The sequence below is a fragment of the Macrobrachium nipponense genome, chromosome 26, assembly GCF_015104395.2.
Source record: "Macrobrachium nipponense isolate FS-2020 chromosome 26, ASM1510439v2, whole genome shotgun sequence".
In the NCBI taxonomy this organism is placed as follows: Eukaryota; Metazoa; Arthropoda; class Malacostraca; order Decapoda; family Palaemonidae; genus Macrobrachium; species Macrobrachium nipponense.
Window position 1 is genome coordinate 735,033 of NC_087215.1, and position 21,889 is coordinate 756,921.

At 37.9% G+C, this 21,889-nt stretch overlaps 1 protein-coding gene across 1 annotated transcript in view; it reads left to right on the forward strand.

Annotated features, from left to right (window-relative positions):
• LOC135199948 (carbohydrate sulfotransferase 15-like) overlaps positions 1-21,889 on the forward strand; it is a 38,154-nt gene that overhangs the window by 10,405 nt on the left and 5,860 nt on the right. The window contains 3 exon segments of the mRNA XM_064228073.1: positions 12,827-13,036; positions 18,933-19,015; positions 19,951-20,078. Coding sequence (XP_064084143.1) covers positions 12,922-13,036; positions 18,933-19,015; positions 19,951-20,078 — 326 coding nt within the window. The 5' untranslated portion in view covers positions 12,827-12,921.

Below are 21,889 nucleotides of genomic sequence, written 5' to 3' on the forward strand. Positions count from 1 at the left end.
TCTGGGGTGTGAGTATTACCTCGTCGAGGGCATCTAGGTTGATATTGCCTCGTCGAGGACCTCTAGGGGGTGGATATTACCTCTTCGAGGCCCTTCCGTTTTCACTCTCGTTCTCCAACTCGGCTGAGGCCCGCTGCAGTCTACTAACAACCAGGTGTATTATTCCATGATTAGGTCACAAGAAGCACGTCCATATCAAACGCTTGTCACTCAGTTTGTGAGCTGAATCCTCTACCACCGCTGCTTAGAGAGAGAGAGAGAGAGAGAGGGCCTGTTATTGGAAAACACAGCTTTAGAAACAAGATGATATGAAGTTCAGGGTAAAGATTGCTGACTTGAAATCACAGAGGAGAGAGAGAGAGAGAGAGATAAGAGCCGCTGCAGTGACGCAATTCGTCTTGCAGTTCTCAGTAAGAGGTTAAATAAATTTCATCGGAGAAAGAGGATTAGGATTAGGGTGTGTTCTTCGTATAAACAAGTAAATTTTACACGCACATAGTCATAAAATATACGATTGCGTTTGTGTATTTGTATGGGTAAAATATTAATACATAAGGGTAGTGTGTATATTAGTGCAGGTACGTATATTTATACACGCCCGTGCACTCTAATTATGTATATGTATAGTGTTTGTGTGTAATTGCGTACGCTCATGAATATAGTATGTATTTATACATCAGCTACGTATGTGTATGTGCACAGTTTTTACCCGTACTTTGTGCGCATTTGTCTATTAGCAATAATTCCGCCCGAAAATCCTAGATTATTTAAACATAACTGAAATAAATTAATAAAACATTAAAACCTGTTCAACTCTGTATCAGAATCATTGCGACGACGCTTTGGCGGTAACGTACGATCTCGCTTTGATTGGTATCGCGTGCAAGTTCCCATATTTTGGGAATCATTTTATTTATTATAGCATCTTGTTGTTTACGCTGTTTAGAGGAGCCGAGCATCAAAACGAATTGTTTGCGTAGGATGACGTCAATGGAGCGAGTTTGTTTATTGCGCTGTTTGTATTTTACGCCGGAAGATTAAAGGGAATATTCCTATGCAGTGAACAACGGAATTGTTTTATTAGCTATGGGCTGGCATATAAAAACTACGGTACGTTTTAAAGGCAAGAATGTTTCACATTTACTCTTAAACATTTTAGTTGTTTTCAATTGTTAATAGTTAGAGCGTGTGTTTGTGTATGTGTGTGTGTGTGAGAGAGAGAGAGAGAGAGAGAGAAAAGAAGTGTCAGCACCTCAAGAATTTAAGTCAACCATGTAGTAAGGAACGCACACACACACAAACACAAACACACACACACACACACAGAATGAGAGAAAGAGAGACATTTGTGGCTATTAAAACTGGCGTCACATCATTTAGGTTACTGACGCAGAAAGAGAGAGAGAGAGAGAGAGAGAATAGATTATTTTGACCACAAATAGCACTGTCGCTACCTCTCAACCTCGCTGCCAGGATTGTTCATTGAGAGAGAGAGAGAGAGAGAGAGAGAGAGAGAGAGAGAGAGAGAGAATGGGTGTGGCTGGGTAGAATGTTTGTTTGTTTGCACTGGGTATACAAGCGATGGTCAAGTAACATTGAGTGGAAGTATTATTCCACCGGCGCCATGTGCAGTGGAATAGCAGCTGTTGTCCTTGTCGTCGGAAAGTTCATCTTGCAGTCAGAAGTGTTACGAAAGTTCATGACTGCAAATCGACTTCATTTTTTTCCCTGCAAACTTCTCTGAAAGTCCTAAAAATTATTGACTGCACAATGCGTCCATAGTTCCCCTTGGCTGCGAATGATTTATAAAAGCGCTTTAGAAGTTGACTCTAAAGGGCTTTCAAATTTCTTCTTGACTGCTAAGTGCTTTGAAAATTCGTGACTGCAGACTGCTTTGACGGTTTTTGACTGCAAAACTGTTTTGACAATCTTAGCCAACAGATGCTTTGACAGTTTTTGACTGCAAAACTGTTTTGACAATCTTGACTACTGAATACTTTGACAGTTTTCGACTGCAAAACTGGTTTGATAATCTTGACTGCAAATCCGTGCTTTGTAAACTGTTCTTAACTGCAAACTGGTTTGACAGTTCGTAATTGCAAAACGCTTTCAAAACTCCATTTGCCTGCAAACTGTTTTGACTGTACTTCTTGACTTCGAAAATACTTTGTCCTGTGCTTTAACACCTCGAAATTGAAGGTGAGGAAGGGTCCTGGGTGTAGGCCAGGATCAGTAAACATGCGGATCTAGGTGTAGGAAGCTTAAGTGTAGGGTGTTATGTGTCTGTGGATTAGAGGTACAAAAAAAAAACAAAAAAAACAGGAAAGATGGCTGGACTATTCCCGTCTCCTGAAGGGAACTTGAAAGAGAGAGAGAGAGAGAGAGAGAGAGAGAGAGAGAGAGAGAGAGATGAAGGTCTTTTCAGAGAGAGAGGGAGAGATCTGGGAGTCTTAAGATATGTATGTTTTATTGTTTCTTCAGAGAGAGAGAGAGAGAGAGATGAAGGTCTGAGAGTCCTAAGCTAAAAGAGTTTGTGATTTCTGGTTTCGACAAGGACCGGTATTTTGATTGATTTTTCGTTGCATAAGACAGTATTTTTTTTTTCGTACAAATGGCTGTTTGAATCCGTAGTTTTTTTTCCAGTACCATTCCATTTATCATCTAAAATTTTGCCTTCGGTGATAACACTATATTAAATGATATATGTAACTTAATGAGAGAGATTGAGAGAGATGGATAGAAATATTGAGAAGAAAGAGATGATAATGAGAGAGAGAGAGAGAGAGAGAGAGAGAGAGAGAGAGAGAGAGAGAGAGAGAGAGAGTTACAAGTTAATTGGATGTCTCAAAGACTTGTTAGTCCATCCCTGGAGACATCGTGAGCTCACAGAGCGGAGCGAGAGAGAGAGAGTAGAAAGATTGAGAGAGATGGATCGAAATGTTAAGAGAGAGAGAGAGAGAGAGAGCCGAGAGAGAGAGAGAGAGAGGATTCAGCCAGTTTCCATTATCCATTAATGCTGTTTTGCGCTAAAATCATGACCGAGGAGCGTTCTTTGCAACTTTGCAACATGGCGCAGCAATGGGGAACGATTGGTTGAACGTAATATGCCTCATATACTTTATCTATTTATTTATTTTGTTTCCTTTACCAACGTCTAGTTCATTTGATCATGTTAATGATCATGCTGCACAATTTTGATGCAACAATTCTTTGATCAGATTGCAGGATTAAGCTTTATTGTCTTAAAGCTTTAATTCTGCTGTTATATTTATAAGTAAAGATTTAAATTGTTGTTTTATTCATTGAAGTAGCTTTAAATTTCAGTTAACTTCGAGGATTTTAGTTGACCACCTTCAATGCATGATACCTCAATTACATGACACTTCTTAATGCTCTCTCTCTCTCTCTCTCTCTCTCTCTCTCTCTCTCTCTCTCTCTCTCTCTCTCTCTCTCAATTTGCTATTCTTTAACAGCCATTGGAATTTATTGTCTCGCTCAACTTGTAAATAAAAAAGAAAAATGTAGTTACGCAGAGCTTAGCAAAATTTTCAAGTTTCTTCAGTTACATAAATTCTCTCTCTCTCTCTCTCTCTCTCTCTCTCTCTCTCTCTCTCTCTCTCTCTCTCTCTCTCTCTCTGTCAATGTAAATCTTATTAACAGCCACTGAAATTCATTGATTGCAATCAATATTTAGTCGTTCTCAAAGACTATTGGTTTTGATTATTTTTTTGTTATAATAGATAATCATTTGAAAATCGAAGAATTAATCTGCGTTAGAAAATTCCTCAAGTAAACTCAGTTACATAACGCTACTTATGCTCTCTCTCTCTCTCTCTCTCTCTCTCTCTCTCTCTCTCTCTCTCTCTCTCTCTCTCGCAGTGTTAGCTTCCTTTGTGAGTGGACTATTCATGGGCGGGTGTACAAAGAACCCCTACAAATCCTATAATGGGGTAATAACAGATCTAAGAAGCAGGGTAGTAGGAGTCCTATAAGGAGGTACAGGGGCAAAAGAGGCGTAAGAGACACTGCAATAGGCAAAATCGCCTTTATGCTGAAGGCCAATAAGGTGCAGATTTCTTCTAATATTCACGCGACGTTACTGAAAACGGTTGTCAATTGTGTTGATTTACATTTTTTTTTAATTATTTCTCACAATTTCCGCTTTACTTTCAAAGTTATATATTTGAAGTTAATTGCAAATCCAAGCCTTTTCACAATAGAGAAAGCAAAGAGTGCGTTGTCAGTGTTCTGGAATGTTGTGAATAGTCTTTAACGAATGATGTGTTTTATACGAAGAGACTGTGAATGAGAACGAATATGTTTCCTCTAAATAGGAATATATTTCATCTTAAATTCCTGAAATTAGCGAGAATTAAGTATTACGCAAATGCGAATTTATTTCCTCTTGAATTTCTAGACTAGAGAGAATTAAAAAGTTAACAAGTGGAATATATTTCTACTTGAATTTCTAGACTTGAAAGAATTAAACACTAAGCAAGTACGAATATATTTCTTATTAAATTTTTGGACTTTCAGTTAATCAAGTTGTTAACAACTACGAATATATTTCATCTTAAATTCTTGGACTTACAGATAATTAAGTTGTAAACAACTGGGAATGTATATCATCTTAAATTCTTGACTTGGAGAGAATTAACTATTAAAGAAGTAGGGATATATTTCACTTTAAATTCCTGAAGTTGAGCGAGAATGGAGACCTAAACAGGCACGATATATTTCCTCTTCAATTCCTGGAGAATTAAGCCGTCAACACGGACGAATATATAGCCTTGTAACATCCAAATATTAAAGATGCCTCCGGAGAGAGTAGACAGGGATAAATATATTCCCCGGTATAAGAAAGAGTATTAAGTATTCAACAAGGACCAATATATTTTACTATTAAAGTCGCGGCAGTAGAGTGAATTAAATATATTAGCAAAGCATTATTCAATAAATAGAACACCTTTGTAGTTATAGGCTCGGTATTAAGATTTACCAAAACTGAATACCCAAGTCACTTTGTTTCTTGCTGAGAGAGAGAGAGAGAGAGAGAGGCTGATCAATGAATTGTGACATGATTCCTGTTGTGTATGAGAGAGAGAGAGAGAGAGAGAGAATTCCAATTCAGGCTACTAGAGGTCATCTTGCAAAGAAGAATTTTCCTAGAGGAATAAGCAGCGTCTACAGTTTCAAGAGCTGTTGTTTAGAGATAACAAAAATAAACAAAAAAACATCGGACAGGCTAATGGCCCCCACTCTTGTTGCATAGAGCAAGAAGCTGCAATAAAAAAAGTTTGTTTATTGCAATTCTCTCTCTAGATTCGGTTGGGTCCTCTTCTTTTTCACTTACTAGAGGAGTAAGCCTAGAAACTATGACTGATTCACTTAAGGTAGATTCTCGGATGAGCCTTATTCTTACGAGACGTTTGTTTGGTGGCCGCTGATTGGCTGGTACCGGGAGGTAGGCAGCTCCCAGCCAATCACCGGCCGCCAAACTAACGTCTCGTAGCCATAGGGATCATCCAAGAATCTACCTTAAGTGAACCAGTTATACTTCTTGCTGGGGGCCAGGTTGGGGGTCAGGAAAGATCTATGAAAAAGCCTTAAAAAAAAAGGTCTGAAAAAGATGTTTCGCGTTGAGTTAAAGATACAGGAATTTTAGGATATTTATGATTCATTTATTAGAATGAAAATCTAAAAAATAATGTGAATGTTAAACTACAGAAATAGTTATAATATAATTTAGCGTATTTATTTTAATTTTCGTTGGTGAAACAACGTGCTATTTGACCGTAGATTTTACCGCATGCCCAGAGTAAGCTGGAGGTCGGATCACGCCTTGTTTATCTTGTGTGTATGTGTGCGGTCGTGGTATGGTCTGAAGTTTCAGTTCTCTCTCTCTCTCTCGCTTTATATATAAGTACATATATGTATATGTAGTACATATACTATATACGTATATATATATTGTGATGGCGTGTTAACTACCACACGGCACACTTATCAAAATGTAGGTTACACTGTATTCACTTAACAGGATACGAAATTCACAAGGTGTGAAATCGTACCACAACCTTAAACAACACAGAGTGCAAAATCAATTCAGGGTTGAAAATAAACACTTCAGAAAAATCACTTAAATTTAATACAAAAATCGTTAGGCAGAAATTACACCTGAACCTCTTATAATAAAAAATATATGAATAACACTCACCCTTAAATAATCACTAAACAAATCCCAAATACACAACTAATAAAAGAAACCAATACATTCAACCACAAAAAGAAGGGGGTCCAGAAAGGAGGAGAAAGGCAAAAAGAAAGAATATCCTAACAAATACACACTAATATTCCTAGCAATATATATATATAATATATATATTATATATATATATATATATATATATATATATATATATATATATATATATATATATATATATATATATATAAGTCAAGCTTTTATTTGCGTAAATGGAAATGTATTAGGCGCTTGTTACCTAACACTTGGCTAGACTGGTATCAAGTAAAAAAGAATTATAAAAATTATTAATTTATTAACAATAAATAGAATAACTTATAATAGTAATAGACGACACGTAGGTTGGAATGTGGGTACACTCTTGAAATTATCTAGATGGCTGAAGATGGTACGGTAGTGTTTAGAATGTGGGTACATTCTTGAAATTGTCTAGATGGGCTGAAGATAGTAGATCCATGATGACAGATCTTGCACCAGGTAAGTAAAATGGTACATCCAACAGGTCATACAAGTTAAGACAAGATGTCAAAACACACAAGACACCCATAAGGCAAGATAATGTCAAGCAAGGCAAGGCAAGGTAAGGTAGAGTGTCTGCAAAAATAAATACACAAACAATAGCTTCGAACAAAAGGTCACTGTTAACATATCACTATTAAAACCATAATAGCTTTACATAATAATTATTTACCTAGAACATAAGGTGTACAACAAAGAGCAAATAACTTCTTACCATGTGAAAGGTTGCGAGGTTCGTAAGGTAGTGGATATCACTTGGAAAGTAAATCAAAAGTAAACAATAAGTAATACCAAGGACACTAAAATAACGAACAGAACAACCAACGCCATCTATTAAAGCAAATGCAAACAACACCCAAGGATGATAGAATGGACAACCAACGCCATCTATTGGATGAAAATACAACCAACACTCAGATTCTAGTTTTAAGAAAGGAAATACCTGACAATATATATATATATATATTAATATATATATATAATATATATATATATATATATATATAACTTCAGGCAAGCACTTTTAAACAAAACAACAAGCACGGCACTCAAGCACTTGCAAGGAAACCCCACAAGCGCTTGTACGCACGAAAACCCGAAATAGGACTGCACAAACACTCATAGGTAAACTCATAACCTGACTTCACAGACACTTGGATATATCTCAAGCAAAAACATACGCAGACTTACGCAACTATACCACACACGCACCCACACACAAACACACTCACAAACCGCAAGCACAAACGCTCAAACATCAGACGCGGTGGACAGTAAGGGTTCACAATTGAATAATTTGATGAGGAAGAGACCCCGATGGTACTCTGATTATCCTTTTTGGGTGTTCTGTCGCAAGGGACTCCCGCTCTCCCGATGAATTGGGGGCCCCTTGGTTCCTGGAGAGAGAGAGAGAGAAATTAGGTCATAGTTCCCGTGAGTATACTAGCGAGACAGGGTGACCTAATCGTTGGGATATAGTTCTTGAAGTTCCTGTTGTGTATATGTGAGAGAGAGAGAGGCAAATTAGGGCATGGTTCCTGAAGTCCTCATTGAGTATAAGAGAGAGAAAGACAGACTAGTTCGTGGGGAAATATTTCATGAAGTTCTTGTTTTATAAGAGAGAGAGAGAGAGAGTATAAAGACATACACAAGGCAGAATAAGAGACAGACTAAATTATTAATCGTACAGGAGTTTTTCTTGACGGAATGATAATGCATCAGTTCAATATTCATTCTTTGAATTTAATTTTGCCTTTCAAAGATTTTCTTTAAACTCCCAACTGATTATTATTATTATTATTATTATTATTATTATTATTATTATTATTATTATTATTATTATTATTATTATTATTATTATTATTATTATTATTATATAAACAATAAACAACCGACTTGGTAGTTTGTCGCATCCAACACGAAAGCACGAATGACGAACGAGCTAGCAGTACTTGTTCGTCATGAGACGAAGCATATTGAATCTCGATAGTTTGTCACGACAGCTGTCGGTCTCGACGTAGGTGGGAGGAAGAAGAAGAAGAAGAGGAGGAGGAGGAGACTGTCAAGTGGATAAATGAATATATACGAATCCAACACTGGAGGAAAGTGGAGATGATAATGTCTGACTCTCATAGAACTTTATAGGAAGAAGAAGAGGAGGAGGAGGAGGAGGAGATAGGAGGATATGGAAGAAGGAGGAGGAGGCGGAGAGGAAGAAGAAGAAGAGGAGGAGGAGGAAGAAGAAGAAGAAGAAGAGGAGGAGGAGGAGGAGGAAGAAGAAGAAGAGGAGGAGGAAGAAGACGAAGAGGAGGAGGAGGAAGAAGAAGAAGAAGAAGAGGAGGAGGAGGAAGAAGAAGAAGAAGAAGAGGAGGAGGAAGAAGAAGAAGTGGAGGAGGAAGAAGAAGAAAAAGAAGAAGAAGAAGCAGAAGAGGAGGAGGAGGAAGAAGAAGAAGAGGAAGAGGGAGGAGACTGTCAAGTGGATAAATGAATATATACGAATCCAAGACTGGAGGCAAGTGGAGATGATAATGTCTGACTCTCATAGAACTTTATAGTCTTGTTATCGTTGTTGACTTCAGTTCAGTTCGAATTCAGCTCTATTCCTCGGTGGCTCGTTCGTCCAACATTAATGCTATGAAGGTCCTACGAGAACTTGGGGTGAGTTCTAAAGTTACCAGAGGAAAGAAGGAAAGAGATAAAGAACCACCAAGATGCATTGCCGTATATCCAACTTTCTCTTATAAGACCTCTTAATAACTCATAACCGAGTTAATTTACACATCTTTCTTCTTACGTAATCGCAAAGAAAACACTGAGATGATTGCATAAATTGAATAAAGTAGAATACTTCACAAGGACATTTTTTTCTTCTTTATTCATTTTTTTTTCTTGTCACTGCTCGTAATACACATTTCGCATGCCGTGTTTAATTTTTTTCTTTAATGTTGTGTGTTCGTATGTTCAGACATACGAATTATGGGTCCTGAAATGTCACCTTTTTTGTGATGTATATGATGTCACTCTCTACGGTGAGATAGTTTCTTTCCTTATGATTAAACTTTTACGCCACTATGCCCCATCTTGCACGCATATGGGGACATCTGTGTGTCACACTTAACGCTAGTATGCCCCATCTTGCACGCATATGCTGGGCATCTTAGTACGCCCATCTTGCACGCATATGCAATGGCTCTTTTGTGTCGAGCATTAACGCTGGTACGCCCATCTTGCACGCATATGTAGGACATATTTTGTGTCTAGCGGAAGATATGTTTGTCCGTGTAGTTTTATATTTACGTAAGGTTCTTGGCAGCGTCCCTTCGGCCCCTAGCTGCAACCTCTTTCATTACTTTAACTGTATCTCCTTTCGTATTCTCTTTCTTCCATCTTGCTATCTACACTCTGATGACAACTTTTCTTTATAGTGTAACTGCTTTGAGGTCTTCCTCCTGTTACACCTTTCAAACCTTATAATCTCAGTTTCCCTTTCAGCGCTGAATGACCTCATAGGTCCCAGCGCTTGGCCGAAATTCCATGTTTTATATCCTAACTTCAAAACAGTTAAATATACGCTTGTTTACATCTGCTAAGATTTGCTCTCAGGGCAATTGATATTTTCTGACAGCGGTAGTTCCTCGTTAGACGAGTGGGTTACGTGCTCGCCTACCGATTCGGTAGTCTCGAGTTCGATTTCACGCTCTGCCAACGTAGAATCGGAGGAATTTTATTTCTGGTGATTAGAAATTAATTTTTTTTATATAATATGGTTCGGATCCCACAATAAGCCGTAGGTCCCGTTGCTAGGTCATCACTCGGTTCCTAGCCACGTAGAAAAAAATATCTAATCGTTCGGGCCAGCCCTAGGAGAGCTGTTAATCAGCTCAGTGGTCTGGTAAAACTGAGATATAATACTTAACTGACAGCGGTACTTGTTATGGATTCAGTTACTCGATCGAACAAGAACATTAAGCCTCCTTTTCCGCTCTTTCATTTTTGTCGTCATCTTCTTCTTCTTTTTCTTCTTTTTCTGCTGCTGCTGCTGCCACTCCGTCTCAATCTGCCACTTCTCATGTTGTCATGCAACTCGACAGATGCAACAGTTAAGTTGTTACTGAGTCTGTGCTTGTATTGTTGTGGCCTTAATAGTGCAATTTTAACTTTTCTGTTTTCGTTGTTTATTCCTCCTAGTGCAGTTCTTTGGGAATCTCCTCGTGGTTTGTGGCTCTTAAGATTATCCTTCCATTAAGAGGCAGCTAATACGAGACCCGGCGATATCAGTAGTAATAGAAGATGGGATTTGCCTTTGAAACGGCTCCATTTATAGAAATGGGCTTTAGGTGGTAGTAGCACAATAATAGATTCACATCAACCGTGCATTTGATGTCTAGGCCAGTCCCTTACGACGCTCTTGGTTGGCTGTTGATAAGCCAATCACAGGGCTGGTAACTCTCAGTCTCTCTCGAGAGTTCCCATAAGTAGGATGCATTTTCCACCTCTCCTGAGGGATACTTTTGAAAGACTTATATCCCTCAGGAGAGGTGGAACATAGATCCTACCCATGTGAACTCGCAAGTGAGAGCTTCCAGCCCTGCGATTGGCTTATCAACAGCCAGTCAGGAGCGTCGTAAGGGACTGACCTAGACATCAAATACAAGGTTGATGTGAATCTATTATAGTAGTTGTAGCAATAGGAGTTCAAGGGTAGGGCGGTGAGGCGTTGCCTTTGCAACGGCGCCTCTCTCATCTACTGCTGGATAGACTCATAAAGTGGCTTTAGTTTGTGTGTGGGCCGATGGTTGTTGTAGCATAACCTTTGCAACGGCGCCTCTCTCATTTGCTGATGATGTAAGGACGCGCATGCGCTGTTCAGAGTTCTGCTTCTATCTCTGAAGAAACGAAAACGTCCCTTAAATAGTAGTGATGGTAGCAGCAGTAGTTTAACAGAGTTCCAAAACACGGTGTCGAATCTTTCCATCTCAGAGTCACGAAAACAATCGATGCGCGATTTACTTGACTTTCAGCTAGATGAGACTGAGACGCAGTAATTATCGTAACAACGACGACAGTGGTTTAGATATTCTCCTGCACTGTCGTGCTGATAAGTCAGGCAAACGGGTTTTCCCCGATTTTAATTTCCGATTTGCCACCTCTGGCCCTTACTTGCGATTTTATGCAAGCTAAGAATTAGGATCACATATACAAAACGACCTTTCGTTTTGGAAATGAAAATACAAATCGTGCTTCGTTTGCTCGGAATGCTTCAAATAATCTTAATAAAAACGCGAGCGTACACAATTTCCGGAGGGGTGTAGAAAACGGGAAGAATTGTTCGTAGAAATAGTCTGATGCGTTTCCTCCGCTAGATTTGCATCAGGAGAACTGTATGGTCACTGTATGACGATTCACATCTGGCCCAGCAAACCGACACAATGGCCTAATTGTGTCCCGCCTTTATTAAGAGGGGGTGGGGAGTCAAAACTTGCAAAATAACAACCGCTGAGAAAAAAACCGTGTTGATTCTCACTGATAAACGTAATAGAAACCCTCTTATGGAAGAGAATGAAGAAGATCTCTCTCCCTTGACGGTTGTTTTGCTCTCGGCAGTGTTTATTTATTTAGCCGGGAACGCAATCATTGACTGGGAGGGCCACACCGCAGGCTGTCCGTTTTTATTAAAAGGGGACCTCACTAGGTCCACGGTCCACCGTGAGTCGGTCTAGGACAGGCTGGGAATTCGTACTAGGAATTGTAGTACTAGTGGATGATTGCGCCGTGAATTTGCTTGCCTGTTTTCGTCCTTCTTATCACTGTGCTTCATTTTATGGACGATCTTCCCGGGAAGGTGCCGTTGTAAAAGGCTCCTTCTGATATAAACAGTCTGATCTGTATACCCTTCTGATATAAACAGTCTGTCTGGGAGGGGAGCCGTTGCAAAGGTGCTTTTCCACCACGGAACCGTTTGGTACGAAATGTCTTTCTGGGAAGAGCCGTTCAAAAGGCTAATCCCCAAAGGCCTTACTATATTATGGAAGCGTCATGCTACTTTAAATTACCACGACTGGTTTTTTTTATATACTATATATATATTTTTTTTATTCTGTAGTTGAATTTTCCTAGGTCATTTTTCGATCATTTTAGCGTATAGAGTATGAATGTTTGTACTTATTAAATACTACTATCACTTTTTAATAATAATCACTGTTTAATAATAATAATAATAATAATAATAATAATAATAATAATAAGAAGAAGAAGAAGAAGAAGAAGAAGACGAAGGAGTTCTTATGTAGAAAAAAAGGTATTTAATTGGCATAGCAATATATATATATATATATATATATATATATATATATATATATATATATATATATATATATATATATAGTGTGTGTGTGTGTGTGTGCAAAATCAGGATGCGCTAATCCACACCTGCTTGAGCGTAGATTCCGCCAAACAGCACCATCCCACCCGTTGAGTAAATAAACACCGCCCCAAAGGATCCACCCATTCATTACTGACGAAGCCCTTTCCATTCACTCTTAGGGCTTCACCGACACCACCACAGAGGCTCCCCGTCCTTCTCCTCCTCCTCCAAGCGACGACCACGATGCGTCAGGAGGAGAGACGGTGGCCACGAGATGCTGTGGGTCAAGATGCGAAGGGCGCTGCGTCCTGCGACGGTGGCTCTGCTCATCGGCGTCGCCTTCTGCGGGATGGTGCTGTTCTCGAGTCTGGAGTCCGTCGATTATAAGGGTGAGGTCTTTTTTATTTTTTATTTTTGTGTGTTTGTGTTTGAGGGAGTGGGTTTTGGATCTCTCTCTCTCTCTCTCTCTCTCTCTCTCTCTCTCTCTCTCTCTCTCTCTCTCTCTCTCTCTCTTTTTGTCAGGTTGTGAATTTGACTCTCTCTCTCTCTCTCTCTCTCTCTCTCTCTCTCTCTCTGTCAGGTTGTGAATTTGGTTATCTCTCTCTCTCTCTCTCTCTCTCTCTCTCTCTCTCTCTCAGGTCGTGAATCTGTGACATCGTAATCCTTGTAACTCCTTGTAACGCTCTCTCTCTCTCTCTCTCTCTCTCTCTCTCCTCTCTCTCTCTCTCGTCAGGTTGTGAATTTGGTTACTCTCTCTCTCTCTCTCTCTCTCTCTCTCTCAGGTCGTGAATCGTGACATCGAATCCTTGTAACTCCTTTGTAACGCTCCTCTCTTCTCTCTCTCTCTCGTCATCTCTCTCTCTCTCTCTCTCTCAGGTCGTGAATTTGAGACATCCTAATCCTTGTAACTCCTTGTAACTCTCTCTCTCTCTCTCAGGTCGTGAATTTGGTTACTTTCTCTCTCTCTCTCTCTCTCTCAGGTCGTGAATTTGAGACACCCTAAACCTTGTAACTCCTTGTAACTCTCTCTCTCTCTCAGGTCGTTGATTTTGGTTACTTTCGTCTCTCTCTCTCTCTCTCTCTCTCTCAGGTCGTGAATTTGAGACATCCTAATCCTTGTAACTCCTTGTAACTCTCTCTCTCTCTCTCTCAGGTCGTGAATTTGGTTACTTTCTCTCTCTCTCTTTCTCTGGTCTCTCTTCTTCTCTCTCCTGGTCGAATTTGAGACATCATAATCCTTGTAACTCCTTGTAACTCTCTCTCTCTCTCTCTCTCTCTCTCTCTCTCTCAGGTCGTGAATTTGGTTACTCTCTCTCTCTCTCTCTCTCTCTCTCTCTCTCTCAGGTCGTGAATTTTAGACATCCTAATCCTTGTAACTCCTCCTCTCTCTCTCTCTCTCTCTCTCTCTCTCTCTCTCTCTCTCTCTCTCTCTCTCTCTCTCTTTGTGAAAGATGGGTAGATCTACCAAAACCCAAAGTGAACGCTTAGGAATTTCCTCTCTCTCTCTCTCTCTTTCTCTCTCTCTCTCTCTCTCTCTCTCTCTCTCTCTCTCTCCAAAGTCAGTTATCAGCACTAGTCTTCCAATGTCGCAAGTACACGCGATGAAGCGTACCCTCGTCCGTAAGACACGTCATGACTCTCAAGGTACACCTTGAGTGCCACTTATTATTTTCAAGTATCATGATTCAGTGAGTGTCAGCTCTTGTCAAGGAGAGAGAGAGAGACCTTACAGACCTTACAGTTCGTTCGGGTTGCCCCAGGTCCCTCAGTGTGAGGCACCTCTAATGTCTACCAGAGAGTTGCTAGTACATCTTCCGGTATATTTTGCATCTTCCAATCTTGGATGGTCTGGGATGCAGTTTAGATATTTGTCGAGCTTATTCTGAAACACATCTACGCTCACTCCTGATATATTCCTCAGATGAGCTGGCAACGCATTGAATAGACGCTGCATTATCGATGCTGGTGCGTAGTGGATTAATTCACTGTGTGCTTTCCTTATTTTTCCTGGTATAGTTTTGGGCACTATTAATCTACCTCTGCTTGCTCTTTCTGATATTTTTAGTTCCATGATGTTTGTTATGTTCCTGCTATTCCTTCTTACTGTTTCCATGCCTGAATTATCATGTAGCGTTCTCTTCTCCTTTCTAGACTATATAATTTTAAGGATTGTAGTCTTTCCCAGTAGTCAAGGTCCTTAACTTCTTCTATTCTAGCTGTAAATAGCTGTAAAGGACCTTTGTACACTCTCTATTTGTGCAATATCCTTTTGATAGTGTGGGTACCATATCATATTGCAATATTCAAGTGGACTACGAACATATGTTTTATAAAGCATAATCATGTGTTCAGCTTTTCTTGTTTTGAAGCGCCGTAACAACATTCCCATTTTTGCTTTACATTTTGCCAAAAGAATTGCTATTTGATCATTGCATAACATGTCCCTATTCATCATCACACCAAGGTCTTTAAGTGTTTCCTTATTTGTGATTGTCTCATTATTAGGTCCCCTATATGCATATAGCTTTCCTTCTCTGTATCCATAATTTATTGATTCAAATTTATCAGAGTTAAATACCTCTGCCCAATCATATACTTTGTTAAGGTCTATTTGTAGAGCGTTCCTATCTTCATCACAAGTAATTTCTCTACTTATTCTTGTGTCATCAGCGAAACTACTCACTACCGAATCCTTAACATTACTGTCTATGTCTTCAATCATAATAACAAACAGTATTGCAGCTAACACCGTACCTTGTGGCACTCCGGATATTACCTTGGCTTCATCCGATTTCTCATCGTTTGCAATAACTATCTGTTTTCTGTTGTGTAAAAATTCTTTTAACCATCTTCCTACTTTCTCCACGATATTGTGTTTTCTAATTTTCTTCGCTAATATATTATGGTCTACTTTGTCAAAAGCTTTTGCAAAGTCTAGATAAACCACATCTGTTTCATTTCCGCTTTTCATATTTTTGAATATGTTCTCACGGTGGACTATCAATTGGGTTTGTGTACTTTTTCCGGGTACGAAACCATGTTGTCCAATATTAAACAAATTATTTTTTATTAAATGTTTCATAATATTTTTCTTCATTACCCTTTCATACACTTTCATAATATGTGATGTTAGACTCACAGGCCTATAATTACTTGCCTCTAGTCTTGATCCACTTTTGAAAGTAGGGGTAAATATATAGGTAAATTTGTGCTCATCATAAATCTTGCCTGTATCTACACTTTGTCTTAATAATATTGCAAGTGGCTTTGCGATAGAATGAACTACTTTCTTAAAAAAAAAATAGCAGGAATTCCATCAGGCCCTGCAGCAGCTCCATTTTTAATTTCATTAATAGCCTGCACAATATCAGCTTCATTAATATCTATGTCAGCTAAATATTCACTATTTTCGTCCCTTACTTCTATATCATTATATATTCTAGGGGTGAATTCTCTCTTATATCGTTCTGCCAATATGTTGCATATTTCCTTTTTATCATTCGTTAATCTCCCTTCAATTCTTAGAGGGCCAATTTCTATTCTTCTTTTATTCATCTTTTTCGAGTATGAGTATAATAGTTTGGGGTTTTGCTTGATATTTATTAGGGTTTTTTCTTCCAAGTCCCGTTTTTTCATTTCCTTTGATTGTATAATCTTTTGTTTCTGCATTTTCTATCTTACTTTTTAGTTCTATAACTTTCCATGCATTTTTTCTTTTGCAAGACCTTTTTTCCACTTTCTGATTTTCTGGAACAAGATCCTTCTGTCTCTTGGTATGCATGACTGATGTTTACTTTTCTTCTTCGGTATATATTTATCCACTATTTTCTCTAATATTTTATATAATATCTCCGTATTTACCCTTATGTCATCACTTACGAAAATGTTATTCCAATCTTTGTTTAATTCTTCATTTATTTCTGACCATTTTATATTTTTACTGTAGAAGTCGTATTTTCCATATCCTTCCCACTTTTTCATTTCTTGCTTATCTCTGTTTTCACTTGCTTTGGAATGGACTGTTAATTCTATGACATTATGGTCTGAAATACTCGCATAGAGAGAGAGAGTCAGCTCTTGTCGTCAAGGAGAGAGAGAGAGAGTCAGCTCTTGTCGTCCAGAAGAGATAGAGTGAGAGAGAGAGAGAGAGAGAGAGAGAGAGACAGAGAGAGAGAGTCAGCTCTTGTCGTCCAGGAGAGAGAGAGTCAACTCTTGCCGTCTAAGAGAGAGAGAGAGAGAGAGAGAGAGAGAGAGAGAGAGAGAGAATTCCTCAAGTGTTCCCACTGGTTTTTGTTACACCCATCCATCGTATAGAGAGAGAGAGAGAGAGAGAGAGAGAGAGAGAGAAGTACTTAAACTTCAAGGAGAACTGACGTGTAAGGTCGTAAATCTAATTGTTGAACCCTTGAATTATGTTCTTAAAGTACATGGGATAGTTGCTGCCTCCTCGTAGAGTGAATTTCTCTGTCGTCTTTAAGACCGAAGTTAGAATTTTCCTTTTTCCGTTTTTATTCGCATTATTCGTATCGTCTCTTCATTCAGGTCGGTGACTCAAGAATATAAATTTAAAGTTTTATATACTTCCTTGTTTGAAGGTATATTTAACTTAAGAAAGCTTGTTAACTGTTTTTTATCCCCTGGTATTATTATTATTATTATTATTATTATTATTATTATTATTATTATTATTATTGTTATTATTATTATTATTAACCCTTTTCTTATGAAACCCTATCATATAAAGTGTGCATTTGAAAGAAGTAACAGAACGTTAGTTACTTTATTTAGAAAAATAAAGTAACAGACTGATAAGTAAATAGACGATAATATAAATAAATTATTAAAGTAAAGAGGAGAAAAATGTTTTGGGAGAAGTTGCTCTAGTATATTTCGTGTAAGTCTACGATGGGCCGTTGTAAAGGTTCTTCTTCTCTCTTATTTCTGGTTCTGTAGCGTCCACCTGTTTCTGCACTGATGAATGATGCTGTTACTTATGTAAGATACCCCATCTCAAGATGGGGTGTGTGTGTGTGTGTGTGTGTGTGTGTGTGCAGACAAACTGCATTGCACATTGGACGTCCATTTCAGAAATTCAAGGTCATGTTGTTATAATTTGAGGCTCCTAGAGATTTTACCAGAGGTTTTGTGAAGCGAGTTTACAAAGTTTACGTAATGCATCGTCACATGCATCGAGAACAGATGTCGCTGGCTTTGTTTCCTGAAATGAGCGTGACAACGAATAAGTCTCTCTCTCTCTCTCTCTCTCTCTCTCTCTCTCTGGAAAAGTGAATTGTTATCATAGATCCAATGCCAATACAATTGATGTGCTTCAGGGTTAAGTCAGATTTTTTATCCTCATTATTACTCTTAATTTTTTTATCTTCATTATTACTGCTAATTTTTAGTTTCATTATAACTGTTATTTTTTGGCTTCATTAATACTGCTAATTCTTCATTATTATAGAAATTTCTTAGCTTTTTTTATTACTGTAAGGTTTCAGCTTCAATAATACTGTATTTTTTCAGCTTCATTAATATTGAAATTTTTTGCCTCATTATTACTATATATAATTTTTTAGCTTCATTATTACTATAATTTTTTAGCATTATTATTACTGTTATTTTTAGCCTCATTATTACTGCATTTTTTAGCTTCACTATTGATGTAATTTTTTGCTTCATTATTACTGTAATTTTTATCTTCATTATTACTGTAATTTTTTAGCTTTATCATTGCTGCAATTCTTATCTTCATTATTACTGCAAATTTTTAGTTTTATTATCACTGCAATTTTTATCTTCACTATTGCTGCAAATCTTTAGTTTCATTATCACTGCACATTTTTAGGCTTCATTAACACTGCGATATTCAAAAGACTAATCATCGTTTTGAATATTGCATCTTAAACTTCACCTCCCTCTTTGCACAAACTTCGCTTCTTTAACCTACGACTTCAAACTTCAGTGTGAGTCGTTTGTCAGACACTTAATCGTCTTTCACGCCTTCCTAGAGGTCATTCAGAGGGGAGTAATAGCTACTCTCTCAATTACCCTACTTACTTATATGACCCACCATCTGTGAGAGAGTCTTGCGTATGCTTACACACGTACACACACACACACACATTATATATATATATATGTATGTATATATATATATATGTATGTACACACGCTCACACATTTAAGAATTTATCTCAGTATTACGCCCATCCCCTTTCGTTTCTTTAGCTGCTGCAATTGTTACGCAACGCCTGCGCATGTCTTTTGTTTTTTTTATTCTAGTGCGCAGACTCCGTCCAGCTGCGCGTTTGAAATCCAAACAGGAACTGCAAGAAGAGATGATGAGGAATGTCGACCTTTTCAATGTGAGTATAGGTCTATGAGAATTCCTTATTCTTCGGTATTTTAGCTTGAAATATGTAGTATTTCATTGCATGTTTCAGTCAGGTGGTCATTTATATATATATATATATATATATATATATATATATATATATATATATATATATATATATATATATATAAAGACCTTTCGACACAGTGGTCTGCTATAGTACGTAGATTCATATCAACCGTGCATTTGACGTGTAAGCCAGTCCTTACGACGCTCCTGATTGGTGGCTGTTGATAAGCCAATCACAGGGCTGGAAACTCTCAGTCTCTCTCGAGAGAGTTCACATAGGCAGGATGTATGTTCCACCTCTCCTGAGGGATACGTCTTTCAAAAGTATCCCTCAGAAGAGATTGAACACACGTCCTGCCTATGTGAACTCTCGAGGGAGACTGAGAGTTTCTGGCCCTGTGACTGGCTTATCAACAGCCAATCAGGAGCGTCGTAAGGGACTGGCCTAGACATCAAATGCACGGTTCGTGTGTATATATATATATATATATATATATATATATATATATATATATATATATATATATATATATATAGATAGATAGATAGATAGATAGATAGATAGATAGATAGATAGATATACTTATTGGTTGATTTATTGACTTATTGATTGTTGCAAAAAGATATTTAGCCTTATATGGGCTTAGAGTCATCATATTAACAGTCATTAAAAAAAAAAAAAAAAACGTTACCTTTTTAGATCTCCCAATTTTCTCGCCATTTCAGATTATTTCTACAAATCACGATGTAGAATAATTTCATTACAAAACTTTGAAAGAATACGAACTTTTAAGTCTGTTTCCCGCCCTTCCCTCACTCACTCATTCACTCACTCACCACCACCGCCACCACCTTCCTTCCACCACCCCAAATAATTCCTGAAATCGCAAATTCCAGGGCGTTGGTCTGGAATTCCTGCCGAATTTCAAGAATCCGTGCTGGTACGACCGGCAGGGCGCCTCTGCGAAGAGGGACAACCTCTTTGCAAGTCTGCTGAAGCCTGCTTCTGCAGCGGCCCTTGTGAGGTGAGTCATTCTTCCGTAATCACTCGGTTTTAAAGCCTGCAACAATGATATTCACCCGAATGTGAGCATATGGAGATATAGTCCCATAGAATCTGATTAAAGATGAATGGATACAAGACTCTTACAAGAAAGGATTATTTATCTAAATTCAAAATTAAAACTTCCGGTGACTCGAACGTCTAAGAAACTGAACGATATTTGTCAAATATAATGTTATCTTTCCTAAATTCATCGCTCAGTTTAGCATAGTCCCTTAGAATCTGATTAAAAATGAATAGATACAAAACTTACAAACCTACTAGAAAGGATTATTTATCTAAATTCAAAATTAAAACTTCTAGTGACTCGAACGCCTATGGAACTGAACGATATTTGCCAGGTATAATGTTATCTTTTCTAAATTTATCACACGGTTTAGCATGATACCTTTCGCGTTCCATTTCATCCAGAGAATATAACAGACATCTCGTGAGAAGTCGCCTCTGTTGTAATGCGTCGCACAGAGAATCTGCAATTATAAGTCCCTGTGGTCAGTGGTCGCTGCATTATAACGCAGTCTTGGAATAAATGTGGCAGAATTGTCTTTTGTACAGAAAAAGTGTTTGTGAAAATATGTCTTAAATGCAATTGTATTGGTGTTTCAATGTTAGAATTTGCATTATACATATTTCTGCAAATGCGCTTTCTGATATGCAAAGCTATAGAATTTTTAAAGTTATTTTGCTAATCGATTCAAAGAAAGTTACTGTTCTACACGGGGCTGTATTTTGAATTACCAGTCAATTGTAGGAAAATCGCAATATCACAGAGATTAGTAAGAGCAGTCTTGAATATATTATCTCTTCTGAGTACCCGTGAAAACTCAAGTACCTTTACTTTATTCATAATTAAAAGATTTCTCTTGCTGCTGTGAAGTAAATCTATATATTATAACCAAAGACAAGAATTGCATAGCAAGCCACTGATGATATCCCAGTGAAAGAAACTGGTTGATAGCAATAGCAATCGTTCTGTGTTCTGTTCCTGTTCTCTGGTCTGTAATTATACATTGCACGCACCACCTATTCAGCCGTACAGGCATCCATAAGCAATAAGAAGACGTCAGTCCTCTCGTTGCTAACAAAGGGTTTTGTGAGCTTGCATAATTCACTGGGTGTTGTAGGTATACCCAGCTGGAGAATATGTTTCTTCTTGTTAGCTATGTTCGGTTTTAATCTGTTGATCTCTTAGTGCAACAGATGTCACCACAGTGATCTGAATGAATGCGCGGGAGTGTGTAAAGATAGAGAGAAAGACAGAGATGTCGTGCATAATGATTTGCAAATTGTGATGCAACTAGGAACACATTTTGGAAGGATGTTTTGGCGATTGTTGTATTATTCGAGATTTTGGAACTTTTTATTTTTGCGTTTGGTTTGATTAATTTCTATCGTTGTGATAATGTTATAAAGTAAGATCGCATTTATCTCCTATGAGTTGATCGTACTCTTCTTGTGAAAGTATACATCAAGCAATGCTCATCTTTATTCACTCGATTAATATTTAGCAGATAATTCAGGTATTAGGTAAAGTAGATGAGTTATGTTAGATAATTAGTAGGTTAAAATTCTATTCATTAGCAAATAATAAAAACGTTTCACACTCATGTTGACTTGACTATATTTCCTCTTAAAAATCTTCTTATAAAGCAACTGTAAATTTTTATAAATGATACCTGTACCCCTATTTACAAGGAATGAGTAAATTTAGGTATAGAAAATCTCTGTATATTTTTGCAAACTCAAAACACTGACTGCAACCTCTTTCATTCC